At 35.8% G+C, this 24426-nt stretch overlaps 2 protein-coding genes and 1 pseudogene across 8 annotated transcripts in view; 2 read left to right on the plus strand and 1 right to left on the minus strand.

Moving 5' to 3' along the window:
- The window catches only part of NBEAL1 (neurobeachin like 1), a 190214-nt gene that overhangs the window by 29026 nt on the left and 136762 nt on the right, over positions 1 to 24426 (plus strand). For all 7 annotated transcript variants that reach the window (XR_008956279.1, XM_044381252.3, XM_057304148.1 and 4 more), the window contains exons 4-8: positions 6381 to 6462; positions 7044 to 7171; positions 15825 to 15907; positions 20784 to 20869; positions 24065 to 24371. Coding sequence is in view for 6 of the 7 variants with exons in the window: in XM_044381252.3 (XP_044237187.2) it covers positions 6381 to 6462; positions 7044 to 7171; positions 15825 to 15907; positions 20784 to 20869; positions 24065 to 24371 (686 nt within the window). In the remaining variant the exon portion in view is untranslated. The remainder of the gene's footprint in view (positions 1 to 6380; positions 6463 to 7043; positions 7172 to 15824; positions 15908 to 20783; positions 20870 to 24064; positions 24372 to 24426) is intronic.
- LOC123000637 (60S ribosomal protein L36-like) lies at positions 9891 to 10127 on the minus strand. Its single transcript, XM_044381270.3, has one exon. It carries the CDS (start codon positions 10125 to 10127, stop codon positions 9891 to 9893), a length of 237 nt encoding a protein of 78 aa, XP_044237205.1.
- On the plus strand, positions 15920 to 20297 carry LOC113250571 (ADP-ribosylation factor-like protein 2-binding protein; annotated as a pseudogene).

The raw sequence follows: 24426 nt of genomic DNA on the forward strand, positions 1-24426 counted from the left end.
CAAAGAGCTCAAGCATTCTAATTTTTCACGAGTTCCACATTAACCTGCATATAAAAATTTAAGAACCATTGGATTAGGGGCATTTTATTCCTCTTTAAAGTCTATCTTCTTTTTGGAAGCCATTTCCTATAATATATACTATTTGTTTTATAAATATTTTAGTTACTTGGTAGACAAACAGACTTAATTTACTGTGCATTTATTTACTTTTCATTCAGTTGCTTATTGTATTTGATTGCAGGAATCATGGAAAGATTGAGCAATAATTGCTAAAATGTTTCTCCCCTAATTTAGGCTCACCCAAAACTATAGACACTTTTCTGATTTTGTGCTCTTTATCATCCCTAAAATTTAGAAAAATAATACAAGAATTAAAAGGTTGGGGTGCCTGGGTGGCACAGTCGTTAAGTGTCTGCCTTCGGCTCAGGGCGTGATCCCGGTGCTCTGGGATCGAGCCCCACATCAGGCTCCTCCGCTATGAGCCTGCTTCTTCCTCTCCCACTCCCCCTGCTTGTGTTCCCTCTCTCGCTGGCCGTCTCTCTCTCTGTCAAATAAATAAATAAAATCTTTAAAAAAAAAAAGAACTAAAGGGTTGAAGGAAAAAGGGTTTATTTAGGCAGTAAAACATGAGTTGGTCTGTTGATCTGCTATATTTTGTCCTGTTAACTACTTAGTACAGTTTTATAGAAATCAGAAACCCTGTAGATAAATAACTGTTTTAAATCCAGTATGTTTAGGGGCACCTGAGTGGCTCATTCGTTTAAGCGTCTGCCTTCTTTTCACATCATGATCCCGGGGTCCTAGGATGGAGCCCTGCGTCGGACTTCCTGCTTAGCAGAGAGTCTGCTTCTCCCTTTCCCTCTCCCCTCCCACCCACTCGTGCTCTCTCTCTCTCTCTCACTCTCGCTCAAATAAATAAAATCTTAAAGAAACATCTAGTTGTTTAGCTCTTTTTTAAAATATTCATTCATTTATCTTGGAGAGAGCGTGGGTGTGTGCACGCAATTAGGGGGAGGGGCAGAGGGAGAGAGAGAATCCCAAGCAGGCTTAAAGCTGAGCACCCTGACACAGGGCTCGATTTCATGACCTCGAGACCAGGACCTGAGCTGAAATCAAGATTAGGAAGCCCAACTAACTGAGCCACCTAGGCGTCCCTAGCTCTTGATCATTATAGGCAAGTACTGGAATGTTCCAACACATCTTTTGGTTGAATTTTTTCTTACTAGGAGATAATCTCTGATGATAAATTTAATGTTTATTTTATTTTAAATTTAATGTTTAATAGCTGCCAAACACAGAACATGATTCTATTTACAGAGACCTCACTTTTAAAAAAATTCCTTTAAAATTTTTTAATAGGTTTTATGTTGTATAGCTGTTTAGTTTTATTTAAAAAATTTGGAAAAAGTACAGAGTTCTTATGTGCTCCTTCTCCTTCCTCTGCAGTTCCCCGGTTATTAACATTTTGCATTAGGGTGGTACCTTTGTTACAATTGATGAGCAGGTATTGATATATCATTAACAAAAGTCTATAGAGTACATTAGAGTCCACTATTTGTGTTGTACGATACTATGAGTTTTGACAAATGCATACTGTCATGTATCCACCATTACAGTGTCTTAGAGAATAATTTCATCACCCTAAAAATACCCTGTGCTCCATCTATTCATTTCTCTCCTGTCATGCCCAACCTCTGACAACCAGATTTTTTTTTATGTATAGTGTTGCTTTTCCCAGAATGTCATACAGTATGTACCATACAGTATGTACCATTTTCCCAGAATGTCATACAGTATGTACCATATAGTATGTACCATTTTCAGACTGACTTCTTTGACTTAGCAATATAGATTTAAGGTTCTTCCATGGTTTTATGTGGTTCGATAGTGCGTATCTTTTTATCAGTGAATAATAATACTCAATTTATGGATGTACCACAGTTTGTGTATTCATTTACCTAATGAAGGACATCTTGGTTACTTCCAGTTTTTGGCAGTTATCAATGTGGCTGCTGTAAACATTTATGTAGATTTTTGCATGGGCATAAGTTTTCAAGTTGTTTGGGTAAATACTCTCACTCATCAGCACCTCCTCCCTTTCCCTGAGGCAGCACGTCTGGTTTATTCTCCAAGTTCTGTTCCTTGGAGTGTATGAGGGGAGGTCATTGTGCCCTGTTGCTACTTCTCTGGGGAATGCGGGTGTAAACCCAGGGTTGGGGGTCTCTCTTATCACCTCTCCCACCCCCCTGCCCCCTGGCACAGCTTCTTTCTGCTCTTCTTTCATCTTTATGTGAGAAGCCATGTCCCTTGTGCTGTCTCTCACCTGTCCTACCTGTGCCTTGCTCTCCAGCTTATATTTAAGTCCCGGGCATGCCCCCTACTCCCAGGTTCCCCTCTCGTGTCATGTTATGCATTTTGCAAGGAAAAGCCACTTGGGGAAAGGTGGAAGGGACAGAAAAAGATAAATTTCCACTAGCCCTTTCGTGAGCCAAGGGTTTATGCAAGGAAAAAAAATAAATAGAAAAATAATTCTGTTATAGACAAGAATATGTATAGATATGTCTTCAAGACACCTTCAATTCTTTGGGGTACATATACAAAAGTGGACTTGCTAGTTCGTATGATAATTGTATTTTTAATTTCTTAAGGAATTGCCATACTGTTTTTTATAGCAGTGAGTGCAGCATTTTACATTCCCATCAGCAGTGTTCAAATGTTCCAGGTACTCCACATCCTTGCCAACACATGTTGTTTCTGTTTATTTGGTTTTTTTTGGTTTGGTTTTTTGGGGGGGGGCGCGCAAAGGGAGAGGAAGAGAGAAAAACTTAAGCAGGCTCCATGCCCAGTGTGGAGCCTGACATGACCTGAAGCCTAAATCAAGAGTCGGATGCTTAACCAACTAAGCCATGCAGGTGCCCCTGTTTGTTGTTTTGTTTTTGTTTTTGTTTTTGTTTTTAAAGATTTTATTTATTTATGTGACAGAGAGACAGCCAGCGAGAGAGGGAACACAGCAGGCGAGTGAGAGAGGAAGAAGCAGGCTCCCAGCGGAGGAGCCCGATGTGGGACTCGATCCCGGAACGCCGGGATCACGCCCTGAGCCGAAGGCAGACGCTTTAACGACTGCGCCACCCAGGCGCCCCTGTTGTTTTTTTTTTTTTTTAATATTATCATCCTAATGGGTGTGAGGGGATACCTCATTATAGTTTTGATTTGCATTTCTCTAATGATTTTTGATGTTAAGTATCTTTTCATGTGCTTAATGGCCGTTCATATAGTAGTTCTTTGGAGAAATGTCTATTCAAGTCTTTTGCCCATTTTTGAATTGGGTTAAGTTTTTTGAATGTTGAGATTTAGGAACTCTCTCTATATTCTGAATATTAATCCCTTGTCAGATATCTGATTTGCAAATATTTTCTCCCATTTTATGAGTTGCCTTTTTACTCTGTTGATAGTATTTTTTTGATGTTCAAAATTTTTAAATTTTCATGAAGTCCAGTTTGTCTATTTTTATGTTTGTTGCCTATACCTCTCATATCATATCCAAGAAATCATTACCAAATCCAGTGTCATGAAGCTCTTGTACTTTTCTTCTAAGAGTTTTATTGTTTTAGATCTTACACTTAGTTTCTCGATCCATTTTAGTTAATATTTGTATATGGTGAAAGTAAGGATCCAGCTTCATTCTTTTGCATTTGGATATTCAGTTTTCCCAGAATCACTTTTTGAAAAGACTTTCCTTTCCCCATCGAATGGTGTCAGGACTTGTTAAAAGCATGCGTGTGAGGATTTATTTCTCGGCTATTTTGTTCCATTTGTCTATTTGTCTTTCTTTATGCCAACATCACTGTTTTGATTATTGTTGTTTTGTACTAAGAAAGAAAATCAGAAAGTGTGAATCTTCCAGTTTGGTCTTTTTCCAAATTGTTTTGGCTACTTAGGGTCCTTTGGGATTCCATATGAAATTTAGGATGGGTTTTTCTGTTTCTGCAAAAAACATCATTGGGATTTTGATAGGGATTGCATTGAATCTGTAGATTGCTTTGGGTAGTACTGATATTTTAACAGTGAGATGTCTTCTGATCTGTGAACATGACGTGTTTATGTTTATTTACGTCTTTTAAAATATCTTTCAGCAATTTTTTTCAGTTTTCATTTTACAAGTCTCACTTCCTTGGTTAAATTAATTCCTAAGTATTTTATTCTTAATGCCATTGTAAATGGAATTGTCTTCATGATAATCCTTTCATTATTTATTATTTATGTATAGGAATGCAGTTGATTTTTGTGTGTTGATTTTTTTATCCTAATACTTTGCTGAATTCATTTATTAATTCTTATGGTTTGTGCTTAATCTTTAGAGTTTTCTTCATATAAAATTATATCATTTGCAAACAGATAAATTTTACCTTTTCCTTTCCAATTTAGATGCTTTTTATTTCTTTTTCTTGCCTAATTGCTTTGGTTAGAACTTCTAGTACTGTGTTGAATAGAAACAGAAAAGTGACCATCTTTGCCCTGTTCCTGTTCTTAGAGGAAAAGCTTCAGTCTTTCATCATAGAGTATGACATCTGCTGTAGAATTTTTATATATGGCTTTTTATTATGTTGAGGTACTTTTGTCCGTGACCCTCTAAGTTCTCTGAAAATTACTTCAGCCAGAGAGCAAGGAGCTTGAAACAGTGGGGCAAGGTGCACTAACAATGGCTGCCCACCTCTTTGTGTGCATTTCTGTGATCAGAAGCAGCAGTCAGTGATCAGAGCACAGATCCCTGATATTTGAAGGACAGTATCCATTTTGCCCACCCTGGTTCCTTTAACTTGTTAGCAAGCAGTTATGGGAAGATGTGCAGAGCTGCCCACCACATGGCTGGGGTGGAGGATGGGTGGTTGCTACTGTGCTAATAATAGCAGAAATTTACCAAAATTAACATTAACTGCAATTTACTGTCCCATATCTTCCCCTGGAAGTTGCCAACATTCAGACTTCAGAGTTCCAGAATAAGTTATATCCAGCACAGTTGTTTTCTAGGTGTGGAGACAGATTCCTGGTGCTTCCTATTCTGCCATCTTCCTGGAATCCTATGTAGGGTCTTTGAATTTTACCTCTCCTTTACTTTTTCTTTCTTCAGAGAAGTCATGCCAGTCTGACTTCTTATATTAAGAACTCTGTTAATTCCGTTATTTTTCAGGTTCTTTTAGCATCTGCTGTATTTTATTTTTTTAATTTCCATTCAATTAATTAACATATCATATATTATTAATTTCAGAGGTAGAGTTCAGTGATCCATCACATCAGTCTTACATAATACACAGTGCTCATTATATCACGTGCCCTCCTTAATTGCCCATCACCCAGTACACCATACCCCACTCCCTCCCTTCCAGCAACCCTCAGTTTGTTTCCTTAGAGTCTCTTACGGTTTGTCTCCCTCTCCGATTTCATCTTGTTTTATTTTTCCCTCCCTTCCCCTATGATTCTCTGTTTTGTTTCTTAAATTCCACATATGAGTGAGATCATATGATAATTGTCTTTCTTTGATTGACTTATTTCGTTTAGCATAATACCCTCTAGTTCCATCCACATCGTTGCAAATGAGCATCTGCTGTATTTTAGATAAAAAGTTTTTTTCAATGTCACAATGTCTCAGAACAGAAAATTAGTAGACTTTGTTTTATTATGCTAAGAAAAAGATCGGTGATGATAGATAATAGGAAATGTTAGCATTATGTGTCCTATCTTGTCTTATAAAAATGGGATAAAAATGAGGACCACATTTTAATTAAACACCACTTATTGACCTACTCACTGCTTTAAACAAGGCATATACTACGCCCTTGTGGAGAATGTACAGATGCTGGCTTTTCTATCAAGGCCTTTCAATAGAGTTGAGAAATATGTCTAGATAAGGGAACTGTAATTTCAAAGAGCAAAGTGAAAACTCTAAAACTGTACATGTGTTATAATGGCAACAATATGTACAAAAACCAAACTAAGAATCTGCATATGAAAATAAAAACAAACCTGAAAAGAAATATTCCAAAATGTAAATAGTTGCTAATGTTTGGGTTGTAAGAATATTTCTGATTTTTGTTTCTCTTTTGTTTCTACTTTGTGGTATTTTTCACTTTTTCTATAATAAATAATTGCTGATCAGCATGTACTTCTTAAACATTCTCTGTTTAGAGTAGTTAAATGGTGCTTGAGGTGTGTTTCACATTCTTAGTGGCAAAACAGTTATGTAACCATACTGATTTTAAGTTTTAATAAATGTAATTTATATTTCCTTTACCAACATGTATTTTCAAAATTCAACCTGAATACATGAGCATACATTTTTCTCACTATTCATATGTAATAAATATTCTTTTTTTCCCTCACAGAAATCTATCTAATGTGGAAGAAATTGGGACTTGCTCATATATTAATCATATCATCACTATGACAACACTCTATATTCAACAAGTAGGTGAATTAATATATTCCTTTTGTTGCTTTACTGAGAGTAAATAGGTTTTACTTTTTTAATACTATAGTTAGTAAAGTTAAATGTTTTTAGAGGAGATAATAGTCAAGAAGTGAATTAAAATTACCATTAGGTACTATGTATTTCAGATATCTTAAATGTGTTATCTAAAAATAGAGATGCAATTATTAATATATTTTATTTTAATTAAAAATTAAAGTGTTTTATAAATAGCTTTTTACAATGACAGAATTTGTCAATTTGTACATCATATATGCTGTATGTATATCATATATATATATAACATATTATTTATCATCAAATATCCCTCTTACTGAAAACATATTCTTTTTGCTTTGCATTTGAAACTCTTCATAGGCCATATTTAAAATTTGAAGGATTATATCCAGTCCATGTGATTAACTGACCCTTTAGACTCATTTGGAACTTAGGTTTTTTTAATGAAAATGATTTATTAGATGATTAATGAAACATGTTGTCTTTTAATGATATAGATAAGAATGTTATGCAGTTTAATATTCTTAACTAAATATAATTTTTTGTTTAACTTTACTCTCAGTTAAAAAGCAAAAAAAAAGAGAAGGAGTTGGCAGATCAGACATCTATCGAAGAATTTGTGATCCATGCATTGGCATTTTGTGAAAGTTTATATGATCCATATCGGAATTGGAGGCATAGAATTTCAGGGTATGTCTTATAAATCATAATGTTCATTTAAAACCTGAATGTCATAAATATATGTAATTTTTCAATGCAGGTCTTACTCTTTATGAAAGAAATATGTAAGATGTGTATAAGACCCATCTTTATCTCTGAGATAGAGAACTGTGTTGGAAGTAATGAATTAGTGAAAATTGCCACTTCCAGATAAGAAATTTCCTCTAAACTTTTATTTTATAATGCAATCGAATGCTAATAATCTAATAGGAAAATTTCAAAGCACAGTAACATCAAGTAGAGTGTACATATTTTTCAAGGAAAGTTCTCTTTTTTTAAGCTCATTTCATAGGATGAAAATACCTTTTAACAGTATTTTGTCTGCTTTTAATTGTAGACCTTGTGTCAGCTAGGGTCTGGTCAGGAAAACAAACCATACCAGGTATTTTAAAAAGATATAATAGAAGGAAATTGTTAAATAGGTATTAGAGAACTCAAAAAGCAAGTAAGAATACTGATGTAATACAGAGATAGTGACTTCAGGAAGCAGCTGCTTCCCTGGGGGTATGGGACAAAAGGAAGAGACTGGAGTTATTGGAAACTATAAATTTGGAAAAGAGGTTCTACAGTTGAGTCTCAGACCTCTGATGAAGGAGCATTGCTTAGCTGTGCAGGTATCACTGAGCAGCCATGAATAGGCTGGTGCTGGAATTGCCAAAAATAATCTGAAGACAAAGACCCAACTGTGAATGCTACAGTTAAGAACTGTTGGCTGGTAAAAAAAAAAAAAGGAATAAGGAATCAGTTTCTTTTTCACCCTTCGCCTTCCAGGCTTCATTTAATATGCACTGAACCCAACAGTGGAGTACCTGGAAAAAGAGAAGTACAGTTTGCAGAGTGCTTGTCACAGCATCACAAAGCTGAGAGAATATAGGATGATGGGTTTGCACCAAGGGACAGTAGTATAATTACCAGTTCAGGGCTCACAGAGAAGAGTTTTAAACTCATATCCTCATTACCTGTGGGCACAGAACAGGAAGAGTTGTATTATCAACCACTGTCATACTGCTTGTTTAGGTCTCCCAAATCTGCTGTGTTTTCAATCTCAAGATTTTTCCATTTTCATTCTTAATTTAACCCAGCCTACTTACACCATCGCCACTTCCTGCAACTTTTCACTACTAAAGTGTTTGGTCTTTATAGGCTTTTCTGGTTTTTTAGGGTCCTATACCCTCACTTTGAGTAGCCACCATTAGATGATGGTGAAGAATTAATAACTGAGAGAATATTTATGTAAACTATATGGTAATCCTTTGTATGTATATTTTATTGAAATAACACATCCTTTAGTTAAAGTAAGAGGTAAAAAGTAGATATAACAGGAACAAGTACTGTAGTTATTAAATGTAATAATCCTATCTACATCACTGGCTTTCCTTTATACATTGAGAGAAGTTGTCTTTATTAGGTTTCTCCATAGAAACCTATGTGTGTGTGTGCACGTGTGTTCTAGTTGTAGTCCAAATGTTGTCAGGCTGGAGACCAAAACTGATGATGTAGATGAAGTCCAAAGACAGTCTGCTAGAGAACTCCCCCTTGCTTAGAGAGGCCAAATTTTTTGTTCTACTCAGTCTTTCCACTGCTTGGTTGAGGGATTTTGTGTAGGGCAATCTCCTTTATCCATATTTCACCAATTTGAATGTTAATCTCATCCAAAAACACCCTCCCAAGTTGATACATTAAATTAATCATCATGTTGTCCTAGTAATTTTCTTGACTGTTCATTAATGAGAAGGAACTAATGACCTTCTGAATACTTCCTTTTCTCCCTGCCCCCAATAGGAACAATATTGTTTTCAAAGAAATATTGCAACTTGAACCAGGGTTAAAAGGTACTGTCTAGCAAGAGTCCTGCTTTAAAGAATAGATAAAAATAATTTCTCCTTATTATATCAAAATACCAACCTAAGCAGTACGTAGCTTTTGCTTACAGTGCACTTACATTGTTGGGAATTCATGACTCTAAAATTTGTGTCAAGTAAACAGTTCTTTTACAAACAATTTACTTAGTATTAAATACTTCCTTTTCTCTTGAGCTTTAATATGTCTCTTTTCCCAGAGAGAAAGTGCTTTGAATTTTCCTTGGCAAAGATGTTTTATCAGTCAGGATAAGACAGATGATGTTGCAATAACAAACAAGGGGTCAGAATAACAAAGATTTATTTCTTGTTCATGTTGTCTGCCATTGTTGGCAGGAAGCCCTCACTCATCACAGTCACTCAAGATCCTAAGCTGACAGAGGAGCAAGCATCTAAGGCTTTGCTGGTTACCACGTGAGAGAAAAGAAAGCCCTGAAATGTCTCACATTAGCAATTTAATGCTCTCGTCTGGTCATGATATATCTTATTTTCATTCAGAACTCATTGGTCAGAATTAGTCCCACATTCCCATCTACCACAGTGAAACCAAGAAGTTAGTTCTACTTTGACTAGAAGGAGTAGATATGGAAATAGTTGGCAGACTACACTGTCACTACCTTTGCCTCTGCCTGAGCACTGCTCATGACTCTTTGAAGATTGAAAGGGGCATGTGACAGTGTTTCATTCGTAGCCTTTCTACTCATTTATCACTTTGGTTCTCAACTAATCAATGTTCTATTTTTTTTTTTTTTCCAAAAAGGCTTTGTAATATACAGAAGGGAGGAGTTCCTTCTTGGCTGCTGCTTTCCCCATTGCTGCCAGGACATTGCTTAAACTCCTCTCCTCTTGGCACGGATGTGTGTTTCCACACTTCTCTTGATGAACTTGAGTGTTCCCTTGTCCTTGGAGACCTTGAGCAGCTCCATGGCACACTGCTCATATAGGGTGAAGCCACACACCTCTTGGATCATGTCCTTCATGAATTTGCTGTGCCTCAGCTTGCTTACATTCTTTGTCACCTTGTGGCCCTTCTTGAGGGCCATGGCCCTAGGGTAGCGGAGAGCCATGGCTACTGCTCCTCCATGGCTCCCTTGGTGGAAGCCAGTGTTCTCTCTATTTTGACATTGATGCTAGGGATTTCTTAAGGAAATTATATCTCTTACTTTCACTCTTGCTACTTCCCCATCCTCCATCTCAGATCTGTCAGTAATGGCAAATCTAAGATAATGTTTTAAGTTTTGAAACAATGAAAAATAGTTTTTCTTTATAGGCAGCAAGACATATACAGAAAGAGGAACATGAGATCAGTCTGAAAATGACAGAGGAGATGCTTTTAAAGGAATCTTAAGAACAAAATGAATTTAAAGTTGGGGGAATGAGAGAAGATATGAAAAAAGTAGATCTGACAACAAATTAAAACAAATAAAATTGGCAAATGAAAACAAAAAACAATTTTTGAGAACCAAAAACAAGAAGAAGGTATTTAAATGCTATAGCCTAGAAAGAGAATTCTACATATATAAAGTGACAACAGGAAGAGGAACAAGGAGTAGAGGTTGAGTCGTGGCATTTCATGAGTGTGTGTAATATACATGCCAGGAATTATGCTGGAAGCTGTCCCCTTATTACCTCTAATAGGCGTAACAATTTTGCTGGTAATAGTAGGAACTGCTTCAGAGGTAAATGGTAAAGCAGGGGTTCAGACGGGTTTCTTTGACTGTGATAGGGAATTGAAACATACTACAAATAAATCATAGAATTAGGAAAAATCTATTGCTCATGGGAGACCTATACAAGGGAGCCATAGCAGTAGCTTTTACCTTATATATTAATCTAATTCTGAAGTTAAGTAGAAACATGGAATGTGTATATTTTCTTATATATTATTTGTGTTTGTTGCTTACCAAAACAACACAGATTAGAACAAATGTAAATTAGCATTATTCCAAATACAGAGCCATTTAAAAGTATATTTCTTAAGGGTACCTGGGTGGCTCAGTTGGTTAAGTGTCCAACTCTTGGTTTTGGCTCAGGTCATGATCTCAGGGTCCTGGGATCAATCCCTGCATTGGGCTCTGTGCTCAGTGTGTGGCAGGGTCTGCTTGAGGATTATCTTTCTCTCCCTCTGTCTCTCCCCCTGCTCGCGTGCTCTTGCTCTCTCTCAAACAGATCCTCAAAAAAATAAAAGTGTGTTTCTTGTTTGATGAAATATATGGATTTTTTCAGATCTCCATATGTAATTTGATTTAATGAATAGGTTTGATTAATCTGTTAGCTCAATTTTGATTCTGTTTGTAGCATCTTACATATTCAGAAAGATTTTCTTAAGTGGAACTAAAATAGATGTAGGGAAAGAATTCTTTCCTAAAAAGGCCTTATCATTCAAGCATTTATTTAAAAATATCTTTATTGAGTTTCTACTTTGTGCCCAGTAAAACTATAGTAGGACACATTAGCTTCCCAAAGAGAAAAACAATTTTTTTTTAGATGTTAAAAATTTTTTTATTTTTTATTTATTTGACAGAAAGAGAGGCAGCAAGAGAGGGAACACAAGCAGGGGGAGTGGGAGAGGGAGAAGAAAAACAATTTAATTAGACTAAGTTATGCCATTGGGCTCCTTCTGGCCAAATCTGGGACAATGTATATGTGAACAAAATTAATTATCATAAAGAACTATAAACCCGGGTGCCTGGCTGGCTCAGTCAGTAGAGCATGTGACTCTTGACCTTGGGATCATGAGTTTGTGCTCCACACTGGGTGTAGAGTTTACTTAAAAAAAAAAAAAAAAAATTATAAATCACTGGGGCGGGGGGAAGGAATTAATGAGCCTATACCAGTGATAGATGATAATAGGTAGGTGGGTGGGTGGATGAATAGATAGATAGGTAGATAGATAGATAAAGGGAAAAGAGAGGACAGTTGCTTGTATTAGAAGGCCAAGTGCCAATTAGTAAATCTGTAAGGAGTATTGAAAGAAAATCAGCATTTTACACAAATTATAGGGAAGATATGGATCCGGATGCTTAATCTAGGGAAAGTGTTAGTAAGGAGCATGATTTCTGCATGGTTTTAACATGTTTCCCTACAGATTATTTATTTGTTGCAAAGGAAAAATTAGTAATTATTTTGTGTAGTACTTTGGTACTGATCAAAATGAGCACCAGTGAGAAGCGGATGGATCTCTGTGCCTCTAACTGTGATGCTCTAAGAATCATTGCTTTTACAGCGTTCCACCAAGAATGCATAATATGAATCTGATTGTATGGCGACATCAAGCAAACCCAAGATGAAGAATATTTTAGTGAATAAAAAGAGGGAGTGTGGGACAGCGTTCTTTAAAAATGTCATAAAGGCTGTAGAAATGTTTCAGATTGAGAAAGGGAAAAGAGATAATGACAGCTAAATGTAAAATCTGGACAGGAAGCTGTACTAAGAGGGGGAGAAAATGCTGTAAAGGATACTGTTGGGTCAGTTGACAAAACAGGATTATGAATGCTAGATGAATGTATTATATTAATGTTAAATGTATTAAAATTTATGATTATACTGTTGTTGTGTAAGACCGTATCCCTGTTCTTAACAGGTATTCACTAAAGTATTTAGAAGTAAAATGCCAGAATATACATAATTTCCCTTTAAATGTTCTGAAAAATGTTATACGTGTGAATGCATGTGTGTGTGTGTGTGCACGCACATACACGCACGTGCTGTGTATAATATGGGGGAGCGAGTGAACAAATGATAAAGCATTTGGGATAAAATTTTAACAATGAGCCTGGGTAAGATGTATTTGAAGTTCTTTATACAATTTTTATTCTTGCAACTTTTGCAAGAGCTTGAATTTATTTCCAGATTAAAAGTTTAAGAGAAATAGTTAGGCCCTAGGCATAATGGCAGCACAAAAGAGAAGCACAAAATAATTGACCAAGGGACATGAACTTAGAAAACTAAGATGCAAACACGTTTTACAGCCCTCAGAAGCTGGTATGTATTAGCCTCTGCTAGGTGCCACATGCTTGACCCAAATATCAGATAATAATGCAACAAGGAAGTATGCTGTGATTTAAAAATGGTAGAAGACTAAATTCATTTTAGCTGTTCTTCTTACCCTATTACAAATGTGTAGTGCAAACATGCTTTAATGTTTGTGTTACATATAATAGTTTTCACCCCTTTTATTCATGTTAGTATATTAAATTTTACTGCAACAATAATGGGAATTTTTAAAATTTATTTTATTTTTTTAAAGATTTCATGTATTTGTTTGAGAGAGAAAACACAAGCAGGGAGAAGGGACAGAGGGAGATGGAACAGACCCCTCGCTGAACAAGGAGCCTGATGTGGGGCTTGATCTCAGGACCCTGGGATCATGACCTGAGGCAAAGGCAGACGCGTAACTGACTGAGCCACCCATGTACCCAGGAATTTTTTTTAAACTTTTTTTTTTTTTGAAGATTTTATTTATTTGAGAGAGAGAGAGAGAGACCACAATCGGGGAACGGCAGAGGGAGGGGGAGAAGCAGGCTTCCTGCTGAGCAAGGAGCCCCATGTAGGGCTTGATCCCAGGACCCTAGGATTATGACTTGGGCCAAAGGCAGATGCTTAACTAACTGAGCCACCCAGGTGCCCCATAATGGGAATTATTTATGTTCATATGTTACATCTAATACAGGGCCTTTAGAATAAGTCATTATTCACAAATTGCTGGAGTACATTTTCGTTATGTTACTAAAGTGAGAATGTTTATTGTTTGTAGCACAGGATATTTGGATAGGATATATACAATCTATTAGTTCATACTATAACTTATAATAAATGTGCCAAATATAAACAATGTAAATACTCTTATGGAAAAACCTAACAAAGCTAAATCATCCTTTTAAAATTAATTTTTTTCTACCACATTACTGAATGTTTTTAAAGGTGTGACTAAATTTTTAATTTGAAACTCCAGTAATACTTGTATTACCTTAAAGGCATAAAAAAATCTGAATACTGGTCTTAATTAAATAGATTCAATAATATTCTAGGATATAGTGTTTTGAATTTAAAATAAATAGAAAATATGATTATTCTTCTGCCTTCTCCACAGTGGAAATAGGCACAGATTTGGGGGCGCCTGAGTGACTCAGTCAGTTAAGCGGGATTGAGTCCCGCATCGGGCTCCCTGCTCAGCGGGAAGCCTGCTTCTCCCTCTGCCTGCAGCTCCCCATGCTTGTGTGTGTGCGTTCTCTCTGTCAAATAAATAAATAAAATCTTAAAAAAAAAAAAAAAGGGAAATAGGCACAGATTTGGAAAGCAGTGTAGTAGCAAATGGTATCTAATACGATTTCTAGTGAATCTGGATATTAGATCTGGATCTTAGAACTCTTTATTTTGTCATTACTGAGTCCGGCTGTGGCTGTCTTATTTGACTTATTCTGTTACCAATTGACTTTTCTTTCTGGCTTTGGATATAAGGAAAATAATTTTAATATCTCAATTATGGTTGTTAAAAAGAAGTCATCTTAATCCATTGCTTTATCAGTGGATCATATTTAGACATACAGAATTTCTGTGTGGCTGTTTTCAAATAGTTTTCTTTTTTGTTGGCTTTGTTTAACAATGTTAAGAGTTTTTTCAGGGCATGAAAGAAGTGTCTGAGTTCTTTGTTTTTTGTTTAATTTTCTGCAGTCCACCAGTCAGATGTATCGTTTTACCAATAGCTTCTATTCCCTAATCCTCACACTACCATGCCCATTTAAGAGACTCATTTTGGGGGCGGCACCTGGTGGCTTAATTGGTTGGGCGTCTGCCTTCAACTTGGGTCATGATCCCAGGGTCCTGGGTTTGAGCCCCACATTGGGTTCCCTGCTCAGCAGGGAGCCTGCTTCTCCCTCTCCCTCTGCCCTTCCCCTCCCCTCTCACTGCCCTCTATCTCAAATAAATAAGTAAATAAAATCTTAAAAAAAAAGAGAGAGACTCATTTTGTGTTGAATTGAAATGATCTTGGTAAAAGCACATGCTGTTTGTGTTGACCTAAACCAAAGTTTGTAGAAATATTTCAGCCATCAAAACTGGAATTGTCATTAAAAACAAAAATAATCCCCAGGTTGCCTTTGTGGTTCAATCAGTTAAGCGGCTGCCTTCTACTCAGGTCATGATCCCAGGGTCCTGGGATTGAGGCCCTCATTAGTCTCCCTCCTCAGCTTCTCCCTCCGTCTCCCCCCTCCCGACTCATGCGCTCTCTCTCTCTGTGTCAAATAAATAAATAAAATCTTAAAAAAAAAAATCCCAGCCCATAGTAGTTCAACATTAATTTAAAATGGAAGAAGGCAGTGGAATGGATTCTTTGTATCCAGATAAAATTTCTGGATAAAAAGTGGCAAAGAGTGGCCCGATTCCTGATGAATTTCATTGGCACTGTGGTAATAAGCTACAGCCTTAGGTGTCAAATTAGCAATACTGCTGAACAGATAATTTTACAGATTGGAAATTTTAAATGCCTAAGTCCATTTTGTATTTCTAGTTGTATGGAGACTTAACCTGGCTGCTATGTTTCACTGTTAAGCATTTAAAAATTTTTTGCTTAATTCAAAAGAAATCCTTTCATTGGTGAGCATTTAGATTATAGGCTAGACTTCCTTTTCAAGATTATGTCAGTCCTAGAGATGTATTGTTCAGTATATAAATGAAAAGTAATTAATTTATTTTATAATTCCTGTAGTTATGCCATTTCTACTCGCCATTGTTATAATTTGGTATTAACTTCTTTTTAATGATAGACGAATCCTTAGTACTGTGGAAAAGAGCAGACAGAAATATAAACCAGCTTCTCTCACAGTGGAGTTTGTCCCTTTCTTTTATCGTAAGTATTGATCCAATTTCTCTTTGATTTTGATGTTACTCTGATTATTCTTTATTTTTATATTCTTATTCTGATCTACTTGATTCAGCTTTATGCACTTGTAAGATAAAGCTTGTAAGAACCTATCACTGGAGTACTTGATTCTTATTTTGCTGTGATTGTTCTTCCTCTAATTTACTGTTTTGAAAGTGTTTTTATTTTGAGAAGAGATTAATATCATAATGAATGTAGTGTAGACCTTTTGAATTTTTGATGAAATAAACTAAGAGGGGCATGGAGGCCAGCTGGTGAATGGCTACTGCCTGGGAGCCTGAGGCCAGGGCCTCCTGCCCAGGCGCTACCCAGCTAAGCTGTGAGCTGGTGGGCTCGGGGATGAGGCCTCCCTTTTGCCAGTTGAGTCTCTGTAGAGCCGAGTGCAGCCTGAGCCCAGGCCACTTTTGGGGTAGGGGGCTAACAGGCCCACTCACCCCACAGGTGGATGGCATGGGGCGATGGCGATGGACAGCCTAGAGGAAGAGAGCTTTGCACTCTCCTTCTCTTCCACGTCTGATACAGAATTTGAAGCTGTGGTTGGATTTTATTATCATGGATGAAGAGTTCCAGTTATTAAAGAAAATTTTTAGGGGCAAGCACTCCCAGGAGAGTTTGAAGACATGGGAGATAATAAACGTACCTACATGCCTATTTGTAATGAATATATTTCTTTGGTAGAAAAGTATATTGAAGAACATCTGCTAGAGAAGATTCCTGGATTTAACGTGGTAACTTGCACAGCATCTTTGCAGCACTGTAAAGATGAAATAGCTGGTGACATAGTGGACATGCTGTTCATTTTTACAGATTTTGTGGCTTTTAAAGAAATGTTTCTGGGCTGTAGAGCAGAAAAAAAAGGCTGGGAACTGGGTTTAAGCAGCAGTTTAGTGGTGACTTTGTTGTGCAAATCATCTTCAGCAGCTTCCCAGACCCATCTGAGGCCCTACTCTGAGGGCCCACCTCTGGGCAGCGAGATCTTCTGGGTGTGCCAGCCCATTTAGACTGGGGGAGGCTAAAGCTAATGTGACAGAAGAATACATCTTGGAAAGAGTGACTCTTGTTTTGCAACTGTTCATTAATGTTAAGTATTGTTGGGTTGAAAAGAAAATTACCTGACCTTCCCGGGACCTGTTTCTCCTGAAGCACTTCCTGTTTTCAGTGATCCTGGTCGCCAGCGCCCCCTGACCACCCCCCGCCCCCCCCCCCCCCCCCCCCGCCACCACCGGCCTAGTAGACACCTTTCTTGGAATTTTGAGTTAGGCTCTTCTAGAGCAGTCCCAAGGCCAGCATTCCACCTGGGGGCCTCTTCCCCAGCGTACATGTTGATGTGTCAGTGTTGAAAAACTCACTATTACCAACCCTCTTTGGTCCAACAGGCTTTGCATGTCCCAACAGGCATTTTGTATGCTCAGGTTTTTAATGCATCAGAGTTTGAGTCCTGCAGTCTCACTGGGATTTTTGACTAGAAGTATTTTCAGGGTGTTAAGCCAGCTAATCATCTTGAAATTTCTGAAGCTCCTACTGTAACAGTTATTCTTGGCTATAGGAATCAACTGAGAGAGGTATCCTTTACCCAAAAGCTACATGTGAACATAAATTTCTAGTGTTACGTTTGCAATCCTTGTATCACTGTCTTCTGCTGGTCCTGATGTAGTTCCAGAGTTTCTTGAACTCCTTTTAAGCATTTTTGAAAAAATATTTTTATAGATGAATACTCAGGCTAACCTAGTGGATGTAATCTTAGAACTTCCATGATTATCCACTTAAAGATCAAATTAATATATGCTGTGAGCTTCTTAATTATTAGTACTGTGAAAGCAAAAATGGTTTCTGCCTTGGTGTGTCTATTTTAGTGAACTCCAATAAATGTATACTTATGCTGGAGGTAAGTTTAAATGGTATCCTTTTCTTATAGCATGTTAAGTGTTTGTGTAGGTTTGCTAAAACCCTTTCTGTATAAATCAGTTCATTAGGTTTTCTGTTGAGGAAAAGAGTTCCTTTTTCTTGTCAAAATCTGCGAAGATGGCTTCCACGGGTATAAGCAGCTCAACATGAGTAGGATAGCAAACATCTGTTTGCTCTGATTCAGTAGAGTGTTTGATAGAACATTACTGACCAGAAAACATGATGTCATATCTCTAGAAAGAGGGAAAAACATAGTAGTTGAATTCCCAGTATGTTCTTTTTCTTTCTGTAGACACGCATACACACACACGTGCATACACACACACACACAAACACAGGTATATAAATTTATTGCTTATTAATTTTTAAACATTTTTAAAGTAAAAATTCTGTGCTGAATTTTCACTTGGCTGTTCTGGTTTTAAAGGATGAGCTTTAATGTTTTTTTTACTGTTGTGGCACTTATTAAATACTACTGTGAGTTAAAAAAACTTAAAAGAAATTTGGCTACTGTATGTGTGACCTATGTAGATTTTAGTTTTCTTTCTTAAAAAATGATTATGCTATAGTTCAAGAATACAGAAAATCTTGTGGAATATATACAAGGAATATCTTGTGTTTCCTACTCAAATTTGTCAGATCTGGCCATAACATTTTGCCGTATTTGCTTTAGTTCTCTTTTCTTTTTTTTCCTAAGAATTAAAACAAGACAGAAATAGTCCTTTGTTTGAGTGCTTGGTGAAGACGATTGCAGTGCCCACTCTGTTTGACCACCAGTAGTGATACTGGCTTCAGCCAGATAGTGAAACTAGGCTGATTTCTGGATTCTCTTTTTTTGTTCTGCATATCTGCCCTTACGGTATTACCACACTGTGTTGATTATTGTGACTTTATGTTAAGTCTCGAAATCATTAAGTCCTCCAACTTTGTTTTTCTTCAAAAATTTTTTGGCTATTCTGGATCCTTTACATTTTTATATGCATTTTAGAAGCCATTTTTTAATATTTTCACAAAAACGCTTGCTGGGATATTTGTTTGGAATTGTATTGAATCTAGGAACCATTTTAGGAGAATTGACATCTTAAGAATACTGAGACTTCCAATGCATGAATCTGATAATCTCATTATTTATTTGTTACTTATTTCTTCAAACAGTATTTTATAGTTTGCAGAATATAGATTGTGCACATATTTTGATAGTTTATCCCAAAGATGTTATCGCAAGTACTTATAAATGTAAAGTCTTTATAAAATAAACTATTATAGATTTTTCAAAAAGTGAGTTTCATTTTCATTTCCTGTCTTTGATAATGACATTTCCCTTTTTACCTATGGCAATATTGCCTTACCTTGATAATATTTCTTGCCTGCTTTGTCAGATATGAATATAGCCACTCCAGCGTTCTTATGATTAGAGTTTACATGGTATGTCTTTTTATATCCTTTTATATCCTTTATATGTTTTCTGTGTGTCTCCTGTGGCTGATTAGAACTCTGTCTTCTTGCAGCTCTGTGTAAAATCTGATAGTTACTCAGCTTAAAACTTCTTGGTAGGTTTTTGCCTGTCTTGTGGGATTTCACAGTATCATGTAAGGATTGATACTTTGACTTAAAATGAGCCCTACTAATATTTCTGGAGTGTTTTTTCTGTATGGCTTCTTTCACTCCTGTACTGCTTCACAAATTCCAGTTACCTGGGCCTCCCCAAATGTTTTATCTGTAACTCAACAAATAGCTGTCTTCTTTTAGGGTTCTCCTTTCCTGTGCAGTTGGTCAGAACATGTCTACAACAAGAAGCTGAGATAATCCTTGAGCTTACTTTGTTTCTCTTGAAAGAAGGAAAATTTCTAGAGTGCATAAATTTCTACCTATTTTGTCTAATTTTCTAGTTATTTCTAGCAGGAAGCCTTGTATAGTGACAGGTATTCCAACATAGCTGGAATCATTTAGTTTTTTAAATATAGATTTCTATCAATACATTTACCTCAAAGCTGTTTCTTTTTGGTAATGTTTATTATGTATAAAATTAGAAATAATTCTGTTGTTATACCTTGTCTATATATGTAATGATATATGCAAAAAAATATTCATTACTGGGTTATTAGAGTATCAAAATGAAGAGGAAAATATAAAAGTTTATCAGTAGAGAACTTGTTAAGTAAATTAAGGTACATCATTGTAGTGGTCATAAAAATCAAAAAGGAAGATGTATATATTAAGACATAATAATATCCAGTATACACTAATGTTAAAAACAAAAAACACAACACTGTGGTATAGGTATAGCTTTTTTTTTTTTTTTTTTAAGGTACGGGGAGCATGGTAGATTGAAGAGTAGGTTTGAGGGAGACTTACTTTTCCTTGTCACAGTTCTTTTATGCTGTTTTAATTATTCTTTGTCATGTGCATGTGTAACCTTTTGAAAACAATAAAATACTTTATAATATTAAAAGAGGGTTTTTATTGGTGCCAGAACTTGGAATGTTTGCCCTGGAGTAAACCCAGGAAATCTTTTTGTGCAACTCTTCCAATTTTATAAGTGAATAATTATAGTCAATTATACTAATAAGAGGAAGTAGTAGTAGTATAAAAAAACACTAATTTTATGTCAGATTTCAGTTAGCTTCTAACATTGTCACTTAGCAGCTTTATAATTTTAGGCAAGACATTTCATTTGCCCATTTATAAATGAAGGCAAAATATCCTCATATGGAGTATTATGAGAATTAAATGAGATCACCTAAATAAATTATCTAAAATACTACCTGATAGTTGGTTTCTCTTTTCCTTTACTATGAAAAAATGCATATCAACCTTACCTTTTAACAAATTTTAGCCTTTTAATGGTTTTTAATGTTTCAGTGTCAGACGTTCCTTAGAGATAAATCATGCTGTGAAAGAGAAATCTTATTTGTTTATTTGTGTATTATATTCACAGAGTGTTTTCAGGAAAGTGAACATCTCAAGGAAAGTCTTAAGTGTTGCTTATTGCATCTCTTTGGAGCCATTGTAGCCGGTGGGCAGGTGAGGAAAGTGTTGAAAGTTAATATTTAAAACAACAGTTAACAGTGCGAAAAGTTTTCCGTGGATTATTTAATGTATTCTTTGTTCTTTTATAATTTCATGAACCACACAAATATTTTTCTGAGTTTATATCTTGTTTAAAACTAATCTGTTATTTAAAACTTCTTTAAAAACCTAATAATATTAGCACTAACAAAAATTACTGCATAAATAACCATAATTAACAATTTTTTTATTTTAAGTTCTTAGTTATGTTGACTTTCAGCTACTAGTTCTTACTTTAGAGTATAAAGTCAGCCCTTGTAAGTTCACATGATGAAATCAAACTCAAAATTAAATATATATGAATTAACCACTCTTCTGTCTTAATTTCTAAATGCATATATACAAGGTTTATATGCATTTTTTTCAATAATCTCAGCTAGCTTTTTACTCACAAGAAAGAAATTCTAGTGATACTTAATTTTTTATTTTTGAAGGTGAGCATCTTAAAAGTTGTCTGTGGTAAACTTTACTAGTTAAAAACAGGATTATATTCAGAAGAACATCCTATATGTTTTCTGTAAGCATACAGTTTAGATCAGAAGTTTCTAACACTCCTTGTACTGCATATGCTGTTGACAGTGTGTAAGGCCCCTTGTTGGAATATTTCAAATACATAAAATAAAATACATAAAAGATCGCAAAGGAAACTAGTTATGCTAAAATGCAGTTACTAAAATATTAAGATAAATTTGTAACATAGTAATGTGTTTTTATAACACACTAAGGAGATATAGCAACAAGTCTAGTAATAAGTGCAATTTCAAAAATAGACATACATGGTGTTTCAAGACATTGCAACAACAGTAAAATATGAAAATACGTAGGATTTCTTTTGGTAACTAAGTTACAGATATTGCTAATAATACTACTTGGGTTTGCTAGTGGGCTACCTTGCCTTTTCCTCTTCACTCTAGTAGAAGAGTCTGTTTTTTGTGAGGGGGATAATGACTAGAATCTTATTTTTCAGTTTGTTTGCTTTGTCCCCTTCCTTTATTAGCTGATATTCTTCTTTTCTATCGATATCTACCCATTTCCATCATTTCTCTGCTACTAAAAATAAGGATTAATAAGTATACATGAATAAAATTGGAAATGACATTGTTTTGACTAGTGGAGAAGCTGGTTGGATCCCATTACCATTTTCAACACACAGACTTGTTTTTTGTTGGTGCCCAGGGGTAATCAAGCCCCGAGAGACTTCCAGTAATTAAGACTCACATAGAAATCAAGTAGATACTAGAAGGCCAATTTATTATTTTATGTACTAAAAACACTCACAATCCTTATAATCAGGTTATAGCTGTAGTTATATCTGTTTTGAGGTCAGAAGGTTATTTATTGAATATAAAGTAAGTACAAGGATATTTAGATGAATCAAATATCTAAAGGTGTAAGAATGGCCTTGTCATAAACAGCAGAAAAATTGAAGTCCCATGACTGGTCGTCTTTTTCCGAGCATCATGCCTGGGCTTCCCATTGGCATATTTGTTGTTTTGTAATATGTTAAGAGGATAGGCTGTGGAGACAGACTGACATAGGTTTGAATCCCATGTCCATCTCTAACTAGTTGTGTGACCTTGGATAAACTATTGACATGTGTTTTAGTTTCTTTATTTACATGTGTTTTAGTTTATTTATAATATGGAAACAGTAACACTTCTAAGATAGTCATCAGGACCAAATAATATATAATATATGTAAAGTGCTTATAGGAATTAGGTAAGTCACAGGTCTATCAGTTAGATTTGTGATTCCTGTAATTAGTAGTAAGTACTATTATATAACAGCATAAGTTAGAAGTTTACTCTTTCCTCATTAAAAAAAATAGCAGTAAGCAGAATAGAGTTAATCTGGTGACTCTAGGATCGTCAAGGATCCAGGTTCCTTCTGAATGTCAATTTGTTATTATTCCTTTTACTACAACATTAGCTTCTAGAGTTCTGGCCATTTGCGTTTTTGGCACAAAAATGGATGCGGAGATGAGGAGGGAGAAAAATGGCACATGCCAGCTATCTTTAAAGGAGATACTGAAAAGCTGACACTCATATTTTTTTATCTCATTTGCCAAACTCCATGAGATAACTGCAAAAAAGATAGAATCCTGATAAAAAAATTTGATAAAACTTGCTTTCTCGGCCTCCTTGGCAACAAGGGAGGTTAGGAAATACAATCTTTATTTCTGGTAGGCACATGTCCAGCAAAACATCAGGGCTTTTTTTAATAAGGAAGTGGAGGAAAATGGGTGTTCGATTGCCAGTTTCTTCCATTGTAGCACTTGCTACCGATATTATTTATTATATTGATAGTAACAAGCTCTAATGGCCTAAGTGCTGTTACTTTCAGATGATTTTGCATAATTATGTTTGGATTCATTATATATCATCTTAACAGTTTTAGGCAATATATATTATTTCCAAGTTTAATGGATCACCTCAATTAGGTACTTAAAATTTCAGAAATATGTTTGTACAATCAGTCAAGCCAGTCCTCTTATATATCTATATCATTTGGGATGGATTTGCTGTAACCAACACAAAACCCTAGAGAATCTTAACCAAATTAAAGGTTTTGTTTGTTTGTTTTTGTTTTTATGTTTGCATAAGAAATCCAGATATGGGCAGTTCTGGGCTGGTACAGCAGCTCCATGGTATTGTCAAGGACTAAGTCCTTTCACATTCCTGTTCTGCTCTCTTTAGCCTACTACTTTAATTCTTGGGTTTGTTTCTTCATGATTTAAAGGTGGCTGCAAGCATCATGTCTGCATTCCAGGCAGGAAGAATATGAAAAGGCCAAAACAAAGGGTCCTTCTGTTTTTATTTGTAAAGTTATATTTCCTTCATAGTCTACTGGCATATATTCTTGTCTAGAACTATGTCACATGGCTACCCCTAGCTGCAAGGGAGGGTGGTAAACAAGTTTTCTATGTGGGCAAATTGCTGTCTGAATAAAAATGAAAATCTAGTAATCTAACAAGGAAATGAAGACTTAATGTGCATAAAACACTAGCAGTGTCTATCAAAATATGTGCTTAAAATTTATTGATTTATTAAAAGAAAAAGTCTGCAGATCTATTAAACTTTCTTTATTTTTGCAAACATATAGAACTTCAGTTAGGTTTGGGTTTCATTTTTATTATCTCTCATGTTTCAGAGGAATGCTTTGCAAGCAATTTCTCCAGCCACCATGGAAGTTCTTATGAGAGTTTTGGCAGATTGTGATTCCTGGGAGGATGGACATCCTGAAGAAGTCGGTAGGAAGGTAGAACTTACTCTGAAGTGCCTTACAGAAGTGGTACATATCCTTCTCACTAGCAGCTCTGATCAGCGTCAAGTGGAAACTAGCACTATTTTGGAGAACTATTTTAAATTGCTAAATTCAGATCATTCAGCTTTACCTAATCAAAGGAGGTCCAGACAGTGGGAAAGCCGGTTCATAGCTCTGCAGATCAAAATGTTAAGTAAGTATTTCATAAAGTTTATTATACTCTGTTTTTTCTGAGTCTATTTTTTGAC

Source organism: Ursus arctos, unplaced genomic scaffold (genome assembly GCF_023065955.2).
Source record: "Ursus arctos isolate Adak ecotype North America unplaced genomic scaffold, UrsArc2.0 scaffold_1, whole genome shotgun sequence".
In the NCBI taxonomy this organism is placed as follows: Eukaryota; Metazoa; Chordata; class Mammalia; order Carnivora; family Ursidae; genus Ursus; species Ursus arctos.